We start from the raw sequence: 21,030 nt of genomic DNA on the forward strand, positions 1-21,030 counted from the left end.
TTTTTTTTTTTTTTTTTTTTTTCTCCTACGGCACACTGTTTTAAGACTGCTTACCTACCAGTTGTGTTGGTCGTCAAATGAAGATATCAGTGTTTTAAGATATCAGTGTTTTTAGTGTACATTGTTTTTAAAAATGTTAAATTAAAACAAGGCAAGTAGAAAGCTAGGAGACTCAGAATTAAGATCAGTTTCATATGAGATCATACTCAAAAACTATTCCAATCTTAATTTTGTCTCATTAGAGTTGCAAACATAGTATTCTATGGATGAAGCAGAAAATACTGCAGTTTTTCTTCTTTGCTTACACTGACCATTTTATTTTATGGAATGCTTGATATTCATGTCAGTGTGAGACTTCACTTCTGTTGCCTTTCTACAGAGGTGAGGTAGTAGTAGTTGCTAGGGTGTGGTTCTGAGACTTGTGGAAGTGGAGCCTTAACTTTGAAATTCCTAGGGTTTTAATGTTAATTTCATTTTTACTCTGTTTGAAATATAATGTGCTCTCTGATCATGGATATGTGCAGTGGTGCTGGAACATTTTTAATAGTGGGGGGGTGCTGAAAGCCAGCCCTCTTACCCTGTTTGTCCCCTGCCCCCAGCTGGGGCCAGGAGTAGGGCCGAGTCTCTGGAATGGAGTGGGGAGGGGCTAGGGCAAGGGTAGGGGGGATGAGGCTGGGGCTGGCTGCTGAGACCCTGCATACAACCTTGGGGTGCTGCAGCACCTTCTGCACCCTTAATTCCCACGCTATGGATATGTATCTGCTAACTTAACTTCAGTATTATTACTTGGCTCAAATTTTTGTTCATAGCATGGGAGGGAGAAGCTTTTCACGATACAGGAATATACCGAAGTGTCTTTATGGTCACAACTGTGATTTTAGTGAGTTGTCTTCAGCAGCAGTTTCTTTGGAAGAAAATACTGTTCTCTTAAAGTGCAGTACAGAATATGTGACGATGATGCAAATTTATAGATATTCTGCAGTTTGATTGAGATATAATTAACCCATAGCATACAGGGTGATTCTGTTTTATCCTCTTAAGCAATGGACCTAACATAGTCTTTGTGCCTCTTTGTGCTAATTATAAATTGTCTTCCAAGTCTTTTGAGCATTCAGTGATACTCTACTCTAACAAGGAAGACATCATTGATGTCAAATAAATATAAAATGACATCTTGTGCTCTTGTGATAGTCTTCCATCCCCTTTTTAAGCTGTCAGCATCAGAATGTCATGATTCTATACCCTGCACAGGGTGAATACATAGTGAAGTGCAGTCTGTGACTAATCGCCTCTTTCTGTCACTACTTATTAACTGTGAGATGGTTTGTGGCATGGTTGCACCATTTTCTACACATGGCTAAAAGAATAAGGTATTTGTGACAGTCCTCTTAAAATATATGTAGGGGTCAATTTCAAAAGGTATTTTGGATTGGAAGGTTGGAGACGGTTACAAACCTAATACTACGACCATTTTGACCCCTGTCTTTGTCATTTGTATCTACCAATAGGTCTTCAGAATATGAGTTGTATCCAAGTTCAAGTTTTTTGTTCTGAAATACACAAGCTGGGTATTGGAGAGACAAGGTGGGTGAGATAATATCTTTTATTGGATGACTTTCTGCTGGTGAAAGAGACGCAGAGCTCTTCTTTAGATCTGTGTAGCTTGAAAGCTTGTCTCTTTGACCAACAGAAGTTGGTCCAATAAAAGATATTACCTCATCCATCTTGTGTGTCTGGCATCCTAGGGCCAACATGGTTACAAAGACACTGCAAGCAACAAGTTGGGTCATACATTGTAGTACACAACTAATATTGGAGAAGTTAAATCTGTTTTCCACTGGTCTTCTGTTACTTTGTCTTAAATTATCCTACAGTTTAGTTGATAATGGGAGGATTTGGGGAGAAGGATCTTCAAAAGTTGACAGTATTAATACATGGTTTTCCAAGACTTAGGTAATTGTCTATTTGTAATGCTTTGGTCCTTAAAAATAAATCATTTGTTCACGTGTGATAGTAAAATATTTAAGTGTCTGACTTCATCGCCCTTTCAGTTTGTGTGCATCCACTGCAAATCTTTTTAAACATGAGGATTTGTTGTTGGTAATTGGCTTGTTAGTAGATGTGTGAAAAGTTGCAAGTTACTGTGGTGAACATAACCTTGAGATTTTCTCACCTATTCATCAGCATCTCCATACTTGTAAAATAATCCTTTGGGGAAATTAAATTGTAGTGGTGGATGAAGAGACCAAAAATATGATTTTATTTTTATATGGCACTCAAATTTCAAAGGCATACAATAGCCCCTGTCCCGAAGAATTAACAATCTAAATAAAAATAAGTGGCTTTAGTCCTTAGCTATTGGTCTTTACTAGTTTAATATCAATCTTAGTCCTACTATTTCAATTTTTATTTTTAAGCCTTTTTTTCATTTTATATTTTTATTACTGCATTTTATCTTTTTAATTTTTTTCTTTAGGTATATTCATCCTTGTAGTATCTGAATATTTTTAATCTATTACTCCAATTCTTACCTAATTGTTTTAATCTTTATCTATGTTTATTAGCATATTTTGGCAAAATGACTTCTGCAACAGAGTACCTATTCTTAATCCTTCCCTAGCTGACCACCTTACCAGCAAGTTTGATATGATTTCTTGCCTATGTATTTTGATTCTATAAATTATATTAGCTGTGGCTCAAATATAAGTTCTTTGAAATGCAGGGCCTGTGTTTATGTATGCTGAGGAACTCTAAATAATGTTGCAAGAGACATGATTTGAATTTTGAAATTAATTGAGGCTAAAAAGGTAACCTTAAATTTTGTTTCCAACAGTCAGAGCTTGAATAATGATGGAAAATTTATTTTTTCAGATTGACTGCTTGTTCAAAAGGTGAAATAACACCAAACAACCTTAAGCAAGACACCATGCCAGGGATTGGCAACCTTTGGCACGCAGTCTGTCAGAGTAAGAACCCAGGCAGGCCTGCCACGTCCACAAGTTCGACAGATTTGCGGCTCACACTGGCTGTGGTTTGCCATTCTAGGCCCATGGGGGCTGTGGGAAGTGGCAGCCAGCACATCCCTCAGCCCATGCAGCTTCCCGCAGGCCCCATTGGCCTGGAGCGGTGAACTGCAGCCAGTGGGAGTTGTGGTCGGCTGAACCTGCGGACGTGGCAGGTAAACAAACAGGGTGCTTATCCTGATGGGCTGTTTACCAAAGATTGCCGATCTCTGCACTATGCTTTATATAAATTTTACAAAGAGCATAACTTAAAGGGTTGTCATGTGTCCGTGGCCAAATATTTTAAAAAGTTACTTTTTAAAAAAACAGGTTAAATTTCCCAAAACCCTCGATGATGATTCTCGGAAGTTAATTTTTTGGGTGCCCCAGGTTTTGACTGCTCAGCTGTAGACATCTTGAAAGAGACTTTTATTTTTTTCAGAGAGTGTTGAGCACCCTCTGAAAATCAGTCCTTTTTTAAACATGTCCCAGTGGAGGGTCCAAAATCACTGATCACTTGACTCTTGGTCATAGGTTCTGTGAAACAGCTCAAATGGTTAATTTACAGTCATTGCTTGCTTTTGCTTGGTATGATCGTAATGGACAGGATGTCTGATTAGAGAGAGATGAGTTGGTTCATCTTTACAAGAATTGCTTTGAATGTGCAAACACAATTTTTGATGTGAAATTGGAACTTAGAAAATATTGAAGGCACAAAATTATTACAGTATTTCTTTTTATTTTAGGTTTTTGTAACAAGAAGCAGCAACCTTTTCATCGGGTGGAAGCCGAAACAGTGGAAAAGAACTGTGTACCATGTGTTAGTATATTGAAGAGTGAGAATTCTTGGATTAGTGTGGTTTTGGATTGTAAAAAGGGAAAAGAAAGAGAGTGAAAATGGGGAGGAAGAAAATACAAATCACAAGAATAATGGACGAACGGAACAGACAGGTGAGAAACTAAGCTTCCACATGAACAAGTTCATGATAAATTCTCTTAAAAATGGAAGTGGAAAAGTTGTACATGGGTTTTCTGCCAAGTAACACAAGTTTCTTCTGGACCCTGGGCTTTGTCTTTTCTGTGTCTGTGGATAGCATATTGAAGGCATTACCAGAATAGAAATTTAATATTAATGTTTGACTTTAGATCAAGAATCGGCAACCTTTCAGAAGCTGTGTGCCGAATCTTCATTTATTCTCTCTAATGTAAGGTTTCGCGTGCCGGTAATACATGTTAACATTTTTAGAAGGTCTCTTTCTATAAGTCTATAATATATAACTAAACTACTGTTGTTTTTAAAGTAAATAAGGCTTTTAAAGTGTTTAAGAAACTTCATTTAAAATTAAGTTAAAATGCAGAGCACCCTAGACTGGTGGCCAGGACCCAGGCAGCGTGAGTGCCACTGAAAATCAGCTCGTGTGCTGCCTTTGGCACCCGTGCCATAGGTTGCCTACTCTTGCTTTAGATAATTGCAGTATTTATTTGGGAAGAAATACTTGTCAATTTGTTGTACAATTGCTGTATAACTAATAGCCTTGCTAAAATGGTACACTGGGGCTTGCATGCAGATAGACTGGTTTGAAGACGTTTGGGAAAATCTTTTTTTTCTTTATGCTACTGCTATTTGGTTGAACGAGCAACCCTTGTAGTTAATTATCTTGTAGCTGCAGTTGTTTGTGTCTCCTTCTTAAACTAATTCAGAAAGGATATGTTGAAACTATTTGCTGCTGCCTGTAGGTGAAACAAATGTATCAAATCATCAACTATGATTTTAGATATTGTGCTGATCCCTGCTTACATGCATATGATTGCAAGTTGTGTCTCTGAAGTAAACAACTCCACAAAGGATAATTTCCTCGAAAAATGAAGGGTGAAAAAGGCATGACTACAAGTAAAAGTATGTTGAACTGTGTGTTCTTTCACTCTGAGAATGGTATAGTAAAAATAAATCAGTTACTTCTGTTCACACTTTTGTATAATAAAAGAACATGGAAGCATTCAGTGAAATTGAAAAAGGGGCAAATAGAAGACTGATAATAAGAATTCTTTTTCCACGCACAGTTAGCCTGTGGAATTCATTGCCACAACATGTCATTGAGGAAAAGTAGGATTCAAAAGGGGATTAGACACTTGTATAAATAACAGGAATATCCAAAATTATCATAGTTCTATGCCTGCAGGATTTCTGGCACCTCTTTTGAATACTGTGTTAGATGGATCATTGGTCTGAACCAGTATGGTAGACTTCTAGGTAGGCAGTAGGTTCTGAGCCTGGGGAAGAGTGAGTAGGCCTTTTAGGCAACCCTTACAGTTTGCCTGCATGGGAAACTTATACTGGTATAATGTAAATTGTGAATTTTAACTGCTGTAATTTTACAGGTATAACTCCTAGCTGGACATTCTTAGTCTGGTATGAAAGGGATTTTTTCCGGTTAATTTTGTCACTTTCTGGAGGTGCTTTAAGCTAAACTGAAAAAAACACATTTATTTTGGAATAAGATTGTCCACACAGAGATTTTATACCAATATAACTATAATGACTTAACTATAATGTTATAATTATACTGGTATAATGGAACAAAAATTCTCGTGTAGATGAGCCCTAAGGTGAGATCCAGTTTCAACTCTAGTCCCCTCCTCACCCTGTCACTACTCTGGAGATCCTCAAGAAATTGCAGTTTCATAAATCAGCCTAACACTACTACAGATACAACAGTATAAAACTGAAGCTGAAAATTCTTGTTCATGCTGTGATTGGTACAACTTGTTACAGAGTGTATTCCAGTTAAACACTTCAGTTTAGGTTGTCTCTATTGTGATACTCCTACCACATGTGGTACTTTCCCAAACCCAAATGGGGTTTTGTCTAATGGGTGGGTGGTAACTGTGAATTTCTTCCCACTTATACTGGAGTTGTTTTTAACTATTCTAATTTTGGGGGGTTCATCTAGGATTCTTGTAAACTTTTTTGGATAGTCCTAGACGTAAACATTACAAATTACACTGACCATTAATTGCAAGGAAGGTACCATCTGAACTCAAACAAAAGCCAAAGGTTATGTTTGATTAGCTGCAATCACACAACTATTATATGTTTAGATGTAGATAAATCACTCAAGTACACTAATGACTTCTGGTTGTTCATTTTCATTTTGTTTATCTTATTTGAAATCCTAGAGGAGTCCTAAGTTAACTTACGTCTCAGTTCTTGCTATCAAATTTGTGCCAACCAGCCTTGCTTCTTGTGTAACCATGAATAAGCCATACTCTCAGTCCTAATATTTTTCTAGATTCTTTACCTCAAAAGCAATGCAAGCTAAGATTTATTGTTACATGGGAGGCTAGTTGGCTCCTGCCTTCTTGCATTGCTTATGTTCCAAACATTAGCCACTTGTATGTTTGCCTTTGTTGATGCTAAATATAGATGGCTAAGCTCTGACTCTTGGACTGATTTCTTGGTTGATCTTTTGGCTGGCCTCTTCAGTTGTCTCTAATGCTATTTGTTCTAGTGACTAGGAAAATTTCTTAGGCTTCAGTGCAAGGCTAGACTCTGATTTGATTTCTTCTTGTTCCACATGCTTCATGCTAAAGTAACTCTTGTAGTCAGGCAACTCAGTTCACCTACATCATATTCCAGCTCACACCAGTGTGCCATATGAAGCATAGAATATATTGTATATATGAATTTGGGCTCTGAGTAAGCTGTTTATTCTAAATAATGAAGGAATCTAGGACTCGTTTTACTGTAACCTGAGAGCGTAGTGCAGTAAGTAGTTAACTGCCATGTTGGTGTTCTTTCTCTGTCATAACTAGCTAGCAAATCACTCATGAACATGCACGTTAAATTCTGATGTGGTGGTTTAATGCATTTTCATTTAGAAATATGAGTAGAGCATAGTAGTGCTTTACTTACCTGGCCTGGTTTTATAACTTCACAGTGGGGAAAGTCCTTTGTCTCTTCAGAAGTGTTTCTTTTTATATAGGATAATAACTGAGTTCAAAACAGAATATACAAACTAACTATTACTCTGGGGGATTATAATTAACATGAGATGCTCATTGTAGTAGTTAAGAACTCTTATCTGCTTACATGAGCTATAAGGGATATATATTCATTAAGCTGAAGAGAATAAAGTGCAGTAAATTAGATATCAAACTGAATGTTACTTTTGTTAACAAACCTCTTCTTTAATCAATACCGGAATCACTCCGAAGAACCTGTTAACCTTCCTGTGTTAAGAAAGTAGAAACATACTTTGTGGAATATTTAAGGTTTGTAAACATCAGAAAACAGATCACTTTTTTTTAAAAGGACTCTTAAAAGTAAGGAATTAGTATTCTGCCATTTCAGATTTGTTATTACAAGTTGAATCTTTATCTGTTTATTTATTATTTGCGTGACAGTAGTGTCTAGAGTGTTAGGCATTGTACCAACACATAGTAAGAGATGGTGTTTACTTTGAAGAGTTGATACTTTTCAGTTGAGAAGGTAGTGGATGAGAAGATAAACGAAAGTCAAGTGACTTGCCCAAGGTCACATGTGGGAATTTATCTACTGAGCCATGTAACCTCTCAAGGCAATGCAAATATTCCCAGACCCTGTTGAGCTTGCCTTCTGTCTGACAAAGAGTAACAGCAGAAAGATACACACCTGCAGTTTTTCTGGTAATCATCTTTGCAGTGTCAGAAGAAGAGGTACTGGAACAAATGATACTTTAAAAAAAAATGTCACTGGGCCAGGAACTGTCAATTCCATAGTTCTGAAAGAGCTTAATTATGAAGTAGTTGAACTCCTTCCAAAAGTTTACAAACAGCTACTGTAAAAACAGCTACTGTATCTGAGAACTGGGAGGTAGCAAAAATTATGCCTTTATTGAAAGGCTGTAGGGCAATGTTTCCCAAACATGGGACACTGCTTGTGTAGGGAAAGCCCCTGGCTGGCCAGGCCGGGCCAGTTTACCTGCCGCGTCCATAGGTTCGGCCAATTGCAGCTCCTGTTGGCCGCAGTTCACCGCTCCAGGCCAATGGTAGCTGCTGGAAGCAGCGGCCAGTACTTCGCTCAGCCTGTGCTGCTTCCAGCAGCCCCCATTGCCCTGGAGAGGTGAACCGCAGCCAGTGGGAGCCGCGATTGGCCAGATCTGCGGATGGGGCAGGTAAACAAAGTGGCCCGGCCCACTAGGGGCTTTCTCTACACAAACGGCGTCCCAAGTTTGGGAAACACTGCTGTAGGGTAATCTGAAGAATTACAGACAGACAAGTCTTACATCTGTACCTGGTACATGGGTTGAAATGATTATTTAAAAATACAATAATAAAACAGTTGGAAAATCATGATGTGGTAAGAGTCCAGCTAGCATGGTTTTTGTAGAGAAATATCCTGTCTCATCTACTAGAAATCTTTGAACATGTCAATAAATTACTGGATAGAGGAGAACCATATGACATAATTCAATTAGACTTTAGAACTGGGAGGAGCCTCTACTACAATATAGCCAGGTAAAACAGCTTCCTGTGTTGTTATGCTGTATTTTACTAAGGCTTTTCATCAGTTGAGTTAAAAGTACAGGCAGTCCTCGACTTTCTGACGTTCGAGTTATGACAGATGGCACTTATGACGCTTCTACAATGACACCCTGCTTCGACTTACGACTATAGGTTTCGCGTTTATGATGCTTGGTCCCGCAGTAGAGTAGATTGCAGTTTGGAGTTATGACGTTCCGACTTAGGATGCAATTGTAAGGCACCAATTGTGTCGTACATCTGAGGGCTGCTTGTAACTCAATTGAGTTAACACAATTGAAAAGATCACTTTTTTTGCATGTCAAGAGAGGGCCTGTGTGCATGGAAGAATCCCTGCCTCCTTCCCTTCAAGACTCTGCCATACCACTTTTGGGAAGTTTCATGTGGCGCTCTCTACTCCCTCTCCTCTTCCTTCCCTATTCCAATAACAGCTTTGTTCTGGCTGGAAGTGGAGGTGCTGGAATACCACAAGACTGTTCTTGCAGTATTTTTTCCCTGATCTAGAAGCAGGAAGCACTTGAGCTCTGTCTAAAACTTGTTCTGTTTTTTTTCAGGGCTTTTTTTTTTTTAACACCCCCCCCCCCCCCCCCCGAAATCTTGACTGGATAAGTAGGATTTCTTGGGAATACCGTGAAACTGTCTAGTGCTTCAATAGGATTGATTTATGGGTGGTGCTCATTATTCTATTTTTCTGTAGCTAGGCATAAATCTTGTAAAACAGATATTAAAACTGTTTTGTCCAATTCTCTACACGGTATATCTTTCTGGATAAGTGATTTTACCCCACCCTGTTTGTTTATACTAAAGACTTTTCAAATAATTGTTCATCTAAATGTGTGTGATTTGGAAATACACATTCATATAAGTATGTGTAAAAATTAAACATGGGATTAGTAGAATTAAGATCACATGCATTATATGTATCTTAGTGTTGCTTTAAATTTTATTCCATCTAAAAATGCATAAAAAGAAAATTAAACATAACACCCTTTTAAAAAATTGCTATTTTATGTTTCAAAGCTAGAAAAGGAAAACTATCAGTTAAGGCTTCAACAGCATTCTTTAAGCACTATATGTATGTAAAACATTGAAAAAATATACTATTTATTGGAAGGCCCTACAGTACTGAGTAACTTTTCAGATGCATAATGCTGTATTCTTTAAACACAAACACAGACACAAACATATAGGCATAGACCAGGGGTTGGCAACCTTTCAGATGTGGTGTGCCAAGTCTTCATTTCTTCACTCTGATTTAAGGTTTCACGTGCCAGTAATACAATTTAACGTTTTTAGAAGATCTCTCTCTGTAAGTCTATAAACTATTGTTGTATGTAAAGTGAACAAGTTTTTTAAAATACTTAAGAAGCTTCATTTCAAATTAAATTAAAATGCAGATCTTATCAGTTTAGTGCAGTGGTTCTTAACCTGGGGTGCACGCACCCCCTGGGGCAGGGCCGGTGCAAGGATATTTTGCGCCCTAGGCAAAACTTCCACCTTGTGCCCCCTCCCCCCCGCCACACATCAGTTCATTGAGGGGCAAATCCCAGTGAGCCTTTATACACCTCAGGGGCTGCTCCCCACACCAGGTTCCTCCTCCTCACCCCTGAACTCCCCTGAAGGGTGCACAGCCTCCCCGCGAGCCCTCCCCACCCCACTGGCTTGGGCCACTGTAGCAGCTCGGCAGGGAGGAGCCGCCTTCCAGAGGCACTGGAGAGCCCGCTTGTGGCAGCAGCGAGCCCCAGCCATGGAGGAGCTGGTGGGGTGCAGCAGCCCTGCCAAGGCAACAGTGCCCCTAGCAGGGGGCAGCCATGACCCCCCTTCCCCTCCTGCCCAGGGTGCGGCCCAGCACCCCCCAGGGGGCTCCTGCAGGCTACAGTGGATGTATGCGGGCGCCAGCACCCATGTGCCCCCCCACTACCCCTCACTTAGGGTTACTAAATTTCAAAAATCAAAAAGAGGCGAGCCCTGCCCTAGCCACTCCCTCCCACTTCCCACCCCGACTGTCCCCATCAGAACCCCCAACCCCGCCCTGCTCCTTGTCCCCTGACTGCCTCCTCCTGGGATCCCTGCTCCTAACTGCCCCCAAGAACCACACCCCATACCTAAGCCTCCCTGCTGCTTGTTCCCTGACTGCCCCAAACCTTATCCACACTCCTGTCCCCAGACAGACCCTCAACCTCCCACGTCCCATCCAACCACTCCCCACCCCCTGACAGGACCCCCAGAACTCCCAACCCATCCAATCCTCTCCCTGCTCCCCGACTGCCCTTACCATGCTCATGGCAGTCAGACACTGGTTCCATGTGGAGGCACTCCATATGGAGTGCTGAGGCAGCAGGAGTGGGGGAAGCTGTAGGAGGGGCAGCGGCGGCTCATACTTCGGGGAGTGTGCCTGCCTGGGCTGTGGCCTGGTGCCCCTTCCCTCACCGGGGGGGGGCTCCTGCAGCGGAGGGATGTGGGCGGCAGTCCCCGCTCGCTCCCCGGCTCCCCGCTCACTCCCTGCTCGCCGTGCTTGGGCACTGCCGCTCCTGGGAGTGTGAGCCACTGCCCCTCCCTCAGCAGGCTCAGAGCCCAATGTCCTAGTGGTTCTCACTCTTGGGAGCTGAAGAACCCGAGTGTGGTGAGGGGGGAGCTGGGGGGGCATGCCTGCCGCTGGTCTGGGATACTAGCCACCGGCCCCACTCAGCCAGCTGAGTAAACAGAACCCCAGGCCAGCAGGTTGCGGAGTGGGGCTGGCGGCTGCGTGCCATGCAAAATCAGCTCGCGTGCCAAAGGTGGCACGCGTGCCGTAGGTTGCCGACCCCTGGCATAGACATTAGTGAACTAAACATTTGTCCAATGTAAGCTTTCCACAGTGAGGCTGAATCTGATTAGAAAATACTTCTAGCTTCCTGGGCCTTTAAAATCCAAAGAAATGCCCCCAAATATGTTAAGAACATTAAAGTGTTTTATACAGAAACAGATGTGTATATCAATATCTGGATACTAGGCAACTTTGCAGTGCAAAAATTGGGTAATTCTGTCTAACTGGCCGTTTTCAAGTACTTTTGAAGGCAGGATTTGCCTATGAACAATGGTATATTTCTAGAGCCTACTAAAAACTTGACCATGTAGCAATATTTGTTTGAATACACTTAATTTCATTCTGATATTTTAACTTTATTTTCATACATTTAAATGGAATATTGTTTTGCCATTTTGTTGACATTGTTTTAAATGTGGTCTCTGTGTTCATATTAATATTGTAAGTCACCTTAAGACATTTTGTATTAAAAATAACTCTTAGTATCATCATGAAATAGTGAAAATCTAGATGAAAGTTACTCACTATTGTGTTTAAAGTAGTAATATTTTCATGAGCTCATTGGTTGTCATCTGTGTCTTACTGGGAACAATTGTCGTCATGATAGAAAAGTACAGTACGCACAGCATTTAAAACCAAACAAAATTTTTAATAGATTAAAAAACCTATTATGACAGCCTTAATTTACATTAATCTTACTGTCTACAAAATGGAGCTGCACCACCTATAAAGCTGCTTGGTTTTTATGCTAAGTCCCGCCATTAATATTTAATTAGTATTGTATGACTCATATATTTGAAGAACTTGAACCAATTTTCAAGTTTTAGAAATATAATTTATCTAATAGTTTGTGAAATTTCATCATGATGCAATTTGAAACTAAGCTGAGCCTGGAAAAATCAGGGGTTGTGATGGGAAAAACAATTCAGTCTAAACTTATAGCAGTCCTGCTTGGTGCCATTATAATTATTCTCTTACTTGTAAATGATGTTCTCTGGATCACATGAAATTTGGTGATCTAGGAAGAATGAATAGATCAGGGGTCGGCAACCTTTGAGAAGTGCTGTGCCGAGTCTTCATTTATTCACTCTAATTTAAGGTTTCGCGTGCCGGTAATACATTTTAACTTTTTTAGAAGGTCTCTTTCTGTAAATCTATATTATATAACTAAACTATTGTATGTAAAGTAAACGGTTTTCAAAATGTTTAGAAGCATCATTTAAAATTAAATTATAGTGCTGATCTTACACCGCCAGCCTGCTCATCTCGCTGCCAGCCTGGGGTTCTGTTCACCTAGGCCGGCAGTGGGCTGAGCAGGGCCTGTGGCCGGGACCCCAGACCTGGGTGGGGGAGGTTCAGGGGTCAGGACAGAGGGCTGGGGTGTGTGGGAGGAGTAGGGCAGAAGGCTGTGTGTGTGTGTGTGGGGGGGGAGGAGTCAAGGGTCAGGGCAGAGGGCTGGGTGTGTGTGGGGTGTAGGGCAGAAGGCTGAATGTGTGTGTGAGGGGTGCAGGGCAGAGGGATGGGGCTGTGGGGGTGCAGGGCAGAAGGCTGGGTGTGTGTTTGGGTGGGGAGGAGTTGAGGGCAGAGGGCTGGGGGGTGCAGGGCAGAAGGCTGGGTGTGAGGGGGTTCAAGGGTCAGGGCAGAGGACTGGGAGGCATGGGGGCTGCAGGGCATAAAGCTGAGTGTGTGGGGGGGTCAGGGCTGGGGGGTGTGGGAGGTGTAGGGCAGAAGGCTGTGTGGGGGCATTAGGGCTGGGGATGTGGGAGGTGCAGGGCAGAAGGCTGGGTGTGGGGGGGAGGTTCAAAGGTCAGGGCAGAGGGCTGGGGGTATGGAAGCTGCAGGGCAGAATGCTGAGTGTTTGTGGTGGTGAGGGCAGAGGGCTGGAGGGTGTGAGGGATGCAGGGCAGAAGGCTGGGTGTGTGTTCGGGGGGGTTCAGGGCAGAGGGCTGGGGGTGTGCAGGGTAGAAGACTGAGTGTGTGGAGGGGGGTCAGGGCAGAGGGCTGGAGGGTGTGAGGGGATGCAGGGCAGAAGGCTGAGAGAAGAAGAAAACAGGGCAAATGGCTGGGGTGTTTGGCTCGTGTGGGTGCTCCCAGCCCCCTGCCCTGGGCAGCTCAGGCAGGGGGCTCGAAGGATGTGCCCTTTTCCACCCCCTTCCCCAAGGCTCCGTCCCTACCTTTCTCTGCCTCCTCTGTGGAGCTGCCTGCACGCCACCGCTCTTCTCCCTCCCACTTGCAAGGGCCATCAACTGATTGAAGTAGAAGAGGGGGCGGGGCAGGGAAGCACCATGTTGGAGGAAGAAGCAGGGGAGAGGGAAGCTTGGCTGCCACAGAAGCAAGCTTCTGCCTCCTGCCCCCGCAGGGAAGATGGGTGGGTGGGGGCGCTGAGTGGGGTTGGGGACCGGAACGGCGGCAGGTGGCTGAGGGCCGCTCAAAATCGACTCGCGTGCCATGTTTGTCACGCGTGCCACAGGTTGCCGAACCCTGGATTAGATCATAACTTCTGATTGATGCTTACCTAATTTGCAGGCTATTACAGTTTTGCAAGATACGTATATCTTGCACGACCTTTTTAAAAAAACAAAAACAAATATCCAAATGCATCAAAAGCTTCATTTTGGAAAGAGAAGAGTAAAGACAAGGTATTATCTGGTACAATAAATTTGAGTGTTAAAATTGATCTCTATTTAAAATAGTGAAAATTGTGTACTAATGTAAGTAGTTTTCTGTAATTTTGTTATTCTAAAGCTTTCCAAAAGTAATTCTTATACAAAATCATTCAGAAGCATGTGTTGTAGTCTCTACCCTTTCCTTCCTTTTCATTTTGTTTCACTTTCTGTTGTGTATCTCTTTCCACCTCCCTTGTTCATTTCCTTCTATTGCTTCATTTTTAAGAATTAAGCAGGCCTTCTGAGGTTCCAAATGAGGCTGGGTGCATTATTATATCGATACAAGAAGATGCAATACTATTTTTGTATATATTCCTTTAATCTAATGATAGCCAAACATTTTCAAACATTTAAAGTTCAATGTTACCCTTGCCTACTGGGGCTGAGAGTTGCACCCATCTTTCAGATGAGGAAAACTAGGGAACAGGGTCGATTCACTGGAAAAGCAAAAACTGAGTTCCAGCGAAGTCTGACCCAAAAGCTTGTATTCTAATCACTAGGCACACTTCAATAAAATGGTGAAATGGAAGGAAGACTCTAGTTGGTTAGAACTCTTACTTCACAGACAGTACTTTAGTAGTCTTAACAAATGGCAGGCTATTACATCTTTCTTCTAGAAAAAGTGTGCAGGTACAATGAGTAATAATTCCAGCTTTTATCCAGGGCTTTGGAGTGGAGCCCGGAGCTGGAGCGTGGAGCAGCTCCGGAGCAGTGGAGCTGCAGGTTTTTGCCTGGAGCTGAAGTGGAGCTGGAGCACAGCTCCAAAGCCCTGCTTTTGTCATAGTCTGTTTGAATAAGTAAATCAGCCACAGTAAGTCCATTGACTTGTATATTCCATTTCTTGTAGTTTGCTAACATCTGCAACTACAATAAGAATAGCTTTCCAAAATTCATAAGCTCTCTGCAGAGACTTTATTTGACATATGTTGCAATGGATTTTCAGATGGACACGAACACTCTATTTTATAGCTTTATAGGAAACTGCAGACCCTGGGTTATGTTGCCAACAGGCATTTTAATGAAGAAGTATATATATTGTTTTAATAAAATGGCTATTGGCAGTGTTCAGTGTAGATCTGATGTCTGTCTGTTTCCTTTAATGTTACTTCCCACCAGGAGATATCGAGAGTACGGAATGTATTTTGCAGTGTAGTTGGCAGTGAAGAGGCAGCACTAACGGAGCTTTACTTCTGGAAAAATATCTTGATGTAAAGGATGTGTTGATACAATTTCTTCACTCAGCTTCCACAGAAAACTCAAATTTGTCACTTCAAATAATTTGTTTTACACAGGCTTGCTCAATATGAACTGTAGATACCAATAATTTAAAAACAAACCAACCCTAAGAGCCAAGGAAAACATGTTTTAGCATTGGCTCATAAAAATATTTTTATTCTGACAGCTGTTAAACATAAGGTGTAGTGGCTTATGAATTTGTAAAATGGCTTTGCCAGTGCAACTCCATAATTAAAGTTGAGTTGAGTTTTTTACTTAAAGCAAGGATTGAAACTGTTGCTATATATGAAATGTACAGCACATTGTCCTCCTCAGAATACTTACTCTGAGTGTAGAATGAATTTCTTGAGGATTTAAAAGTAAATTTGTTAATTTGTTAAAATTAACTAAAAAACGGGTTCTTTAAGATATGTAGTTACTTGGTGTCAGACTTGTTTTTATCCCCAGAGATTGTAAAATAAACTCTTCAAATTTCCCTTGTACAGTTAACTCTCTGAAGTCTTGTGCCTAGGCTACATTTTTAAAATGTTCAGTTGGAATTAATGGTAATTTCCCCCCATTATTCATAACTGAAAGTTTCTCCTTCAGCAAATGCTGCAGAATAGTATTCTACCTTTCAGAATTCCATGGACTCTTTCAAAATGCTGCTGTCTCCTATTATTCACAGTGTGACTGAGGCCACAGATTCCCCTTGGTTAAAATGACTGATATAATTCACCTCTTCCTAGTGTTCCTCTCTGCCTCCAGACAGTACATGGGGTCACAATTTTCCTTTGAAGAAAGGTTGGCTTCACTTTCATTCAGAAATATGGGAGATAGTGGCCATTTTGAAAGCGGCTTTTGTCATGATTTTCTCTGAAGGAGAGAAGGTAAGAGAGGAGTGCCGAGGTTTGCTAAATGGGAAGTAAGTAAATGGAAAGATAGAAAATGGAGACAGTGAAGGTGAAGAGGGAGGTTGTCAGGGTTCCTTCCCCACTCTGAACTTTAGGTACAGATGTGGGGACCTGCATGAAGGCTCCTTAAGCTTATTTCTACCGGTTTAGGTTAAAACCTGGTATGCTGCCACCACCAAGTGATTTAATAAGAAACAGGGAAAGGACCACTTGGAGTTTCTCTTCCCCAAAAACATCCCCCCAAGCCCTTACTCCCCCTTTCCTGGGGAGGCTTGAGAATAATATCCTAACCAGTTGGTTACAAAGTGATTGAAGACCCAAACCCCTGAGTCTTTGGACAGTGGAAAAAACAATCAGGTTCTTAAAAGAAGGATTTTATTAAAAAGAAAATGTAAAAATCATCTCTGTAACTTCTTATTATACCACAGCTTCTCAACAGAGACTAGGCAAGGAGGGGGAAATGAGGGGAGAGGGAATGCCCGGGAACTTATGGGTTATAGGATGGAGAAGTTTACAAGGAAGTGTGGAGTATAAAAAAGATGGATTCTGGGGTATGTTCAGAGGAATGCAGGAAGATACAAGAGGCAGTGTGAATTGGGAGGACATGGGAAAGGGGAAAATTGTTCCATACAGTCTGACAGCTTTTGAAGAAGCAAAGTCGCTATGAAAGCAGCTTAACTGGACAGTACGCTCTGTATGTGTTGTGCTGCTCCAGAGTGGCATAAAGCAGCCAGAGCATACAAACGAATTTGGCCATAAAAATTCAAATAAAAATGATTTCAAGTTCATACTTCATAACTTCATATAATTGGAAACATCATATGATAATATCTTCATGGTTTTTTAGTGTTCACTTATGAAATATTACCTTAGAGAAAAAATTACAGTCACGCCGTATGTCGATGCAGTTAAATTGAAAGTATGTAATGGGAGTATGGGATAAAATGCTAAAGGTAAATTGTAGTTATTCTGAAACCAAACATCATAAACTCAGGAAATTTCATATCATGGGCAAACTTCAGAAAGGAAGCCAAACGTATTAAGATTTGGAATGCGTAGTTAAACACCATGACAACATTAATTTTTCCTGATAGTGACACCATTGGGGTGGTGAGTAAGGAAAAAAAACCTAAATGTTGGTTTAAAAATAATTTAGTAGATCACAAATACTAAATCGCATTAATCATACTCCTGATTATTGCATGGTGTCACATAGCTTTTTGTCTGACAATGTGTATGTAAGTATCAATACTGATTTGTTTTTCTAAAAGGTCTGCTCTAGTTCAAACAGGAATTAATTCAAAGAAGTCCTCTAGAACAGAACAAACTAGACGAGCTCAGTGGTCCTTTCTGGCCTTAGAATCTACGAATCACAGCACTCGTGTAAGGTAGTCAGTTATCTCTGTTACAGATGAGGGAAAATAAGGTGGAAGAGCAACTAGATGACTTGACCAAGGCTTTTGGGCCACTGCAGAAGGGAGGCCGTTTCATAGTAAAATCATTACAACTCTGCAGTCACTCATTCAAATCACAATACAGCAGCTCTCTGATATGTGATATGTAAAGTAAGATTTTTTTTCTTCTGATGTATATCATCATAGTAGTAGTTGAGTATGCATAATTTATAAATTAGTTGTTTCACTTTTGTAAAAATGCCTATTGCATTTTCACAATTTGTGTCTTTGGTTCAAGGCTATGAAGTAATTCCCAAAATTGGCCTAGTATACTGGTATTGCAATAAGGGGCTGCAGTGTTGAGTGGGTAAAAGTTTCTAAAGCCCATTTTCGGAAGTGATTGAGGCACTGAATATCCTAAAACCCAGGCTCATAAGTGCTTAAGTTACTTTTTAAAATGGGCTTTAGGCACTTCTGAAAATTTTACCCAACATTCTTAGCGTCCTTATTGGCTTGTAATAAGGGAGATGTTTAGGTGTCCTTCTTTCTTGTTCATGGGTTTGGGGATTTGAACATACTTTTATTTTTCACTGAGATTGGGGGGAAGGGGGGAACAACCTAGGGGACATGACCAGGCTTCTCAGGAGCAGAGTTACCTCACTTTAAAAGTGAAGGGCAAGCTTGTGTAAAATATATAAGCAAAGATTTTATAATTGTGCCTAATTTCTTCTGGAACGTCTGAAAAGAAAAATGTCTTTTTGAAGTAAATTCACATGAAGCCAACTGCTGTTTGAAATATTTAATCTTATATTCTTTGCGTGATCTAATTTAAATGAAATACATTTTGTTTTAAATTACAAAATTATTTGGAGAGTTGCTTCATTCTCCAGCAATTGTCTGTGTTGAGTGCTTGATCATGGTATCATTTGGAAGCCCAGAAGTTCTGTTTGTTGTTTCTGAATTTTAGCTAAAATTTCAGGTGACTGAGTAATAAAATGGTACATGATAGCATTTCATTTGGTAAAATACTTTACAATGAGTTAAATTACTTTTGGCAGATCTGTCCAGTAGGTTAAAAAAAAAAAATATCTACCTTAGTGTAACTGCTTCATCTTCACGTGGTGGTCTGCGGGCAAGTCGATTACAATGTTCAGAATGTGGGAGCTGATTTAGGGAGAATGAATATAGGTTGGCAAGCTGAATTTGTATTAATCTAGGATTGAGGCTTCAATTAACGTTGGCAAACCAAAAGTAATGGATAGTGTTTCATGTTTTTGCGCTTCCAACCAGCTACCCTGTGACAGCCGGTTAGTCAAAACTTAGGAATTTATAGGTACAAAGTGGAGTCTGTAAACTCTTAACATGGCAGAAGTACTCAAAATTGCCCTGTTCTGTTCATTCACTCTGAAGTATATGGCATTGGCCACTGTCAGAGACAGGGTAGTGGGCTAGGTGAACAAGTGGTCTGACCCAGTATGGCTGGTCTTATGTAATGTACTGAGGAATATGATATAGTGTGGGAATATTTCTTCAGAGCACTTGATAGACTTGGTAAATCTTGCTTTTTTAACACATTTATGGTTTACTGAAAAAATTCAAGGAAGAGGAAGTGAGCAATGAATTTCCACTGATGAAAAATATATTCTTAAAGTTGCCTAAGATTGAAAATAAAGAAAGCTATGTATTTTGGTTAACAAGGTTCAACTCTGAGAATGTATACTTTATTGTTTAAAAATGTTTTTTATTTTGCTGGTATATATTTTCAGCATGGTTGGAGGAGAATTTTTCAATCCAGTAGTTACTTGTTCTCATCCACTAAAAATTATGCTCAGAGATGTTCAGAGATACTTCACTGAAAATTGTCCTAGAAAATGTATCCAAACCAAAAACATGTGGAAACGTATGTTTGTAATAGAACTGTTTGACAGTTTAGTATTTCCTAAATAGTCTTGTACGACACACATTAAGATTTTAGTGGTGAAATTTGTCGTCATGTTATTTTCATGTTTCTAGCCTTAAAGTTATCAGTCTGTTTAACTCTACCAAGAGTTAAAAAGAGGATGAGACAGATGACACTTGCTGCTCAGGATTAAAAAACAAAACAAAACAAAAGAGCAGCTGGTAAAAAGAAGTACTTTTCATTTCCCAAAATCATAATTGTGCCACGAGTGCATTTGGGGCCAATGTGCAGTTCCAGTCCAAGAAATAATACTCCTGTGCAATTGAAAATGTGTTGTAGAAATGTATACATAAAATGAGTTTGATATGGTAGATTAAATTTAGGATGCTCTTGACAACGTAACTTCAATATGTGGCATAACAAAAACATACATTACAAAATGTATTTATTAAGTTTAATTGTAATGGGGAGCACAGTCTGAGGTGAGGCAATAGTAGAGAATAGCTCTTAGATTAGTAAGGGAGGAAGACCAATGTTTATAAATGACTTTCCTTCGCTTGAGTCCTTGATCACTGAATTCTCTTAAGACTGGAGATAAAACTAAGTCACTGTTGGTTCTCAATTCAAGAATATCCAGATTAGGAGTAGTATTAGTTTTGGTGGTGGTTCTCTTGCCCTTGCCTTCCAACTACCTATAATACACCAGACTATGTGAAGACATTGATGTTTTTTATAGAGTATTAATGTACCAAGAATTTTCCTTTGTATTTTGTAAATCTAGGATTAAAGCTTACTTCAGCATTTTACCTCATAAGTACCTGACCTGTGATATAAAAAGGGCCCCTATCCTAATGTACTGCAGCATAGCTGTTCCATAATCCAAGGTTCCCCTAGTAAATGGTCACTGTCTGTATATCTGTTTCTTTGAGTGAAGGGAATTGCTGTTCCAAAATAGCTGAGGGTATAGAGGAACTTACACTAAAGCTACCATGAAATGAGAACATTTTGCCTGTCTACTTATCAAAGTGCTTGCAGTTCCCATTCTAAAATAACTCAAATAATAAGAAATACTGAACAAAGAAAGTGAATTCAGAGTATTTAAATATAAAAGGATATAAAAATCAGCATACAGACATTTGATCTTGTCAACTTTTGTTCTGCTTTCTATGCTTTTCCATAATATATATTAAAATTAGGGCTGTTAAGCAATTAAAAACATAAATCACGATTAATCGCACTCTTAAACAATAGTAGAATATCATTTATTTAAATATTTTTGGATGTTTTCCACATATTTCAAATGTTTCCAGTTACAACACAGAATACGAAGTATACAGTGCTCACTTATCTTTATTTTTGATTACAAATATTTGCACTGTAAAATACAAAAGAAATAGTATTTTCAGGTCTCCTAATATAAGTACTGTAGTGAAATCTCTTTATCATGAAAGTTGAAATTAGAAATGTTGAATTATGTACAAAACAATAACTGCATTCAAAAATTAAACAATGTAAAACTTTAGAGCCTACTAGTCCACTCTGTCCTACTTCAGCCAGTCACTCAGGCAAACAAGTTTGGTTACATTTGCAGGAGATAATGGTGTCCGCTTCTT

At 40.1% G+C, this 21,030-nt stretch overlaps 1 protein-coding gene across 6 annotated transcripts in view; it reads left to right on the plus strand.

The window, feature by feature from the left end:
* MEF2A (myocyte enhancer factor 2A) overlaps positions 1-21,030 on the plus strand; it is a 143,138-nt gene that overhangs the window by 19,915 nt on the left and 102,193 nt on the right. For all 6 annotated transcript variants that reach the window (XM_032783048.2, XM_032783045.2, XM_032783047.2 and 3 more), the window contains one exon: positions 3,749-3,953. In XM_032783048.2, the coding sequence (XP_032638939.1) occupies positions 3,900-3,953 (54 nt within the window). In that variant the 5' untranslated portion in view covers positions 3,749-3,899. The remainder of the gene's footprint in view (positions 1-3,748; positions 3,954-21,030) is intronic.

This window comes from Chelonoidis abingdonii, chromosome 9 (assembly GCF_003597395.2).
Source record: "Chelonoidis abingdonii isolate Lonesome George chromosome 9, CheloAbing_2.0, whole genome shotgun sequence".
NCBI lineage: Eukaryota > Metazoa > Chordata > Testudines > Testudinidae > Chelonoidis > Chelonoidis abingdonii.